At 41.2% G+C, this 3,530-nt stretch overlaps 1 protein-coding gene across 1 annotated transcript in view; it reads left to right on the top strand.

Moving 5' to 3' along the window:
- Positions 1–2,551: 2,551 nt before the first annotated feature.
- The window catches only part of LOC106819355 (N-acyl-phosphatidylethanolamine-hydrolyzing phospholipase D-like), a 13,128-nt gene continuing 12,149 nt past the window's right edge, over positions 2,552–3,530 (top strand). The window contains exon 1 of the mRNA XM_014824002.1: positions 2,552–2,753. Within this exon, the coding sequence (XP_014679488.1) occupies positions 2,706–2,753 (48 nt within the window). The 5' untranslated portion in view covers positions 2,552–2,705. The remainder of the gene's footprint in view (positions 2,754–3,530) is intronic.

Below are 3,530 nucleotides of genomic sequence, written 5' to 3'. Positions count from 1 at the left end.
TCCACTGGGGTACCTTTAATTTGAGCAACGAGGTAGGGCCTACATATAGCATTGTGTGATCATACGTGATTTTATATAAGGTGCCGTTTCATCCTTTATGACTTTATATTCGATTATGAATGTATCCAATTAATTTGAGCAACGCGGTGCATATAGCAATGTGTTATTCTACGTGATTTTACTGCCGTGCTGTCTCTTCTTTCCGGCTTTATATCCGATTATAAATTCTGATCGCCAACAGCGACAGGAGTACGTTAAATTATTAAAACAGCAGTAAATTATTGAAATTATGACGACGACGATGATGATGATGATGATGCAAGGACATCACAGAACATTACGTGAAGTTTTGCCATCACATAACTGCACCTTCACCGACACCATTTCTGACACAGTTAAAATGACTCAAATTAAATGAATAACAGTTACATGAATAACAGTTAAACGACTTAAGTTAAATGAGTTAAATGAGTTGAGTGAGATGACGGAATCGATCGCTTACCTGACTGCCTTGTGTTTTTTGTCCTTCAGGATTACGACCAGCCGGTGAAGGACTTGCACGAGGCTCGCGCTAAGATACTGGCCGACGCGACGTCGTTCATCGAGTTGAAACACGGAGAGACGAAAACTTTCCCGTCCGAAGCATCGGGAAGGAATCTCCTCGCTGCGCATAAGCCGACAGAAGACAAACAGATACCCCGACGAATGGCGTCCCCTCTCTGAAGTGTTAACGAGCGAATCGTTAGCGTCCCCTCGCTGAAAAGTTAGTTCGTTAACGAGCGAATCGACTATTCTGCTCTGTGAAGCCTTAACGAGCGAATCGTCTATTCCGCTCTGTGAGGCCTTAACGAGCGAATCGTCTATTCCGCTCTGTGAGGCCTTAACGAGCGACTTGTCTATTCCGCTCTGTGAAGCCTTAACGAGCGAATCCCGTCCCCTCTCTGAAGCGATAATTATATATAACGAGCGAATCGTCTTGTCACGCGGTCAACTTAAGCTGGGTCTACACTGCCGACTTTGTATTGGCGAATTGGCGAGTTGGAATAACTTCCCAATTCGGCAACTCCGAGTTGGCGAAAAAAGAACATGTTCTAATCTCCCAACTAGTTGCTATCGATCGGTTTGTCGCACAATTTTGCGTTTACACTGCCGATTATCGGAGTACTCCTTGCCTTGACGTTTTCAGAAATCCACGCTGTGTTGATAAGCCACAATCATTATGATCATTTGGATTACAAAAGCGTAACTGATTTGAATAGACGATTCCCGGAAGCCTGGTTCGTATATATACATTGAAAAGCAAACGTCACATGCAGAGCTAAAATCCGTAACTTTTCGGCTTCCAACCTTTCCCACGCATTGTGATCCGTGTTCAACACGATTGTTTCCTGTATAAATTCACAAAAAACACACACGCTGATAGAGATTCTGTCTCGCCTATTAGTGGACATATACTGACTACTCCGGCGCAAAAATTACTATGAATTTGTGATGTTTTACTTATAGGCTATAATGTAATGGGAAAAGGAATAAGGGATCTATCCGTATTCGCTAACTTTCCTTTAGGCACATTTCTTCTCACGCACTGGTTATTGATCATCGATGGTGAAAGATCGTTAAATTAATTAAATTAAAATTAATAAAGGTCATTTTTCTCATAGGTGGTTTGTACCTAAAGGATTGGATGGCTGGTTTAAAGAATGTGGTTGCAAAAACACCAAGGAGATGACCTGGTGGCAAGAAGAGGAACTACCGACGCATTCAAATATCAAGATGGTTTTCACGCCTGCGCAACACTGGTGCCAACGTTACTTAAAAGATGTTAATCAGGTAATTAATTAATTAATCTCTTTTATTTTATTTTTTATTTCATAATGAGCTTGACACAAATGCATCGAAAGTGGCATGCAACTCTAAAAACCATGTGTATTGGCCTTTATGAAGAAAAGCGAGTGGATGCAAGTATTTTATGTCAGCATGAGTCTGCGCGAATTCCGAAAACTTGTGATAAACGTACCAAAAGATCCTAAAAATTATTAAATATAATTCAACTTTTGTGTTAAAATCATACTCTGCATTAAGATCATATTCTTTGTCATGTGTACATGAGATATAGTATGCAATAATTTATCATTGCAGTGGTTATTGTTTATGGATCCTGCTATATTTTAGTTTTGAACTTTTATTTTGGACTCCTTCAGTTTGGCAGAGAATAAGCTATGACTGTGTTCATGCATCAATCGTGTATGTTTCTTGGATGTTGCGTGACTAAAAAACAACAAGATTCTCAGCGATAGTAACCAGCCTAAGCAGAAGGTTATCCCTTGATCAAAGTTCAAATTTCTAGCCCATAAAGATGTTAGGATTATATGGTGAAGATGTTAGTGTCATCCTCTCGGTTTTTAGCTCAGCTGACGAAGTCAGATGCAGCTTGTAGAATTGCATGAATGTCCGTCCGTGCGTGCGTGCGTGCGTGCGTGNCAATGTATTTTTATTCTCGAAACATTTCAATTCCATTGATTTATTGATTGTCGTGGGCTTTTCGTGACGCATAGGCAGGCAACGCGACGGATAGTAAGACACGGAAACCTGCACCGAACAAAACTGGAAGCACCTACAGTTGTCCGTGGACAACCTGGGTATCTCCGAATCCCTTCGGAACAGCATCATGGACGTCGCCGATAAACGTGAAAAGCTTGACTGACATGTGTAGGTGGTTGTTGGAGAAAAGGCCTAAAATACCTGGAACACGGGTAAGATTCTTACTGCATGTGTGAAAAAGCACTTCGTTAGAGTCGTGCTATCAGTCAACTTCATTACTCTGTATTCTGAGTGTGTCCAGCCGCAGGCCATAACAGGGGTAGAAATTAACTTTTGAACAAGGGAGTCCAACCTGCTTTCCTCCCCTGCCTTCAAAAAGAGGGAGTCCGCCGCAGAATGAGGGAGTTCGCAGTCTTAAGTTCAAAATTAAAGATAATAATGCATGTGCTTATTTTAAAGATTCATGCGATTGTACGTCTGCCAAATTATGGCAGAATTTTCAGGGCGTCACACTGACTCCTCAATATGTCATGTCAGGGAGTCCAACAGTAAATCAGGGAATATTTGACTCCGGACTCGCATTAATTTCACACCCTGCCATAACCCTAACTTTATCCCTAACATCTACCTCTAACCACCACCTTAACCTAAACCATAACCGTAACACTAAGCCTAGCCTTAAGACTCGCTTTAAACCAAAACATAACTTTAAGACTAACCCTAAACATAACCCTATAACCTTAACCCCAACGGTCACCCTAACCCTAAATCTAACACTAACCCAAACACTACCCCTGACCATAACCCTAACTCTAACCCTAACACCCAACCTAACCCTAAACCTAACACTATAACTCTCACCTTAACCCTAAACCTAACTATAACTGTAACCCTAACCCTGACCCTAACCCTAACCTCAACCCTAACCTTAACACTAACCCCAAATTTGTGAGAAAAAACTGAAATAAACAAGAAAACCGGAAAAAATG

Source organism: Priapulus caudatus, unplaced genomic scaffold, assembly GCF_000485595.1.
Source record: "Priapulus caudatus unplaced genomic scaffold, Priapulus_caudatus-5.0.1 Scaffold3271, whole genome shotgun sequence".
NCBI lineage: Eukaryota > Metazoa > Priapulida > Priapulimorpha > Priapulimorphida > Priapulidae > Priapulus > Priapulus caudatus.
This window is presented reverse-complemented; position numbering and strand designations above follow the sequence as displayed.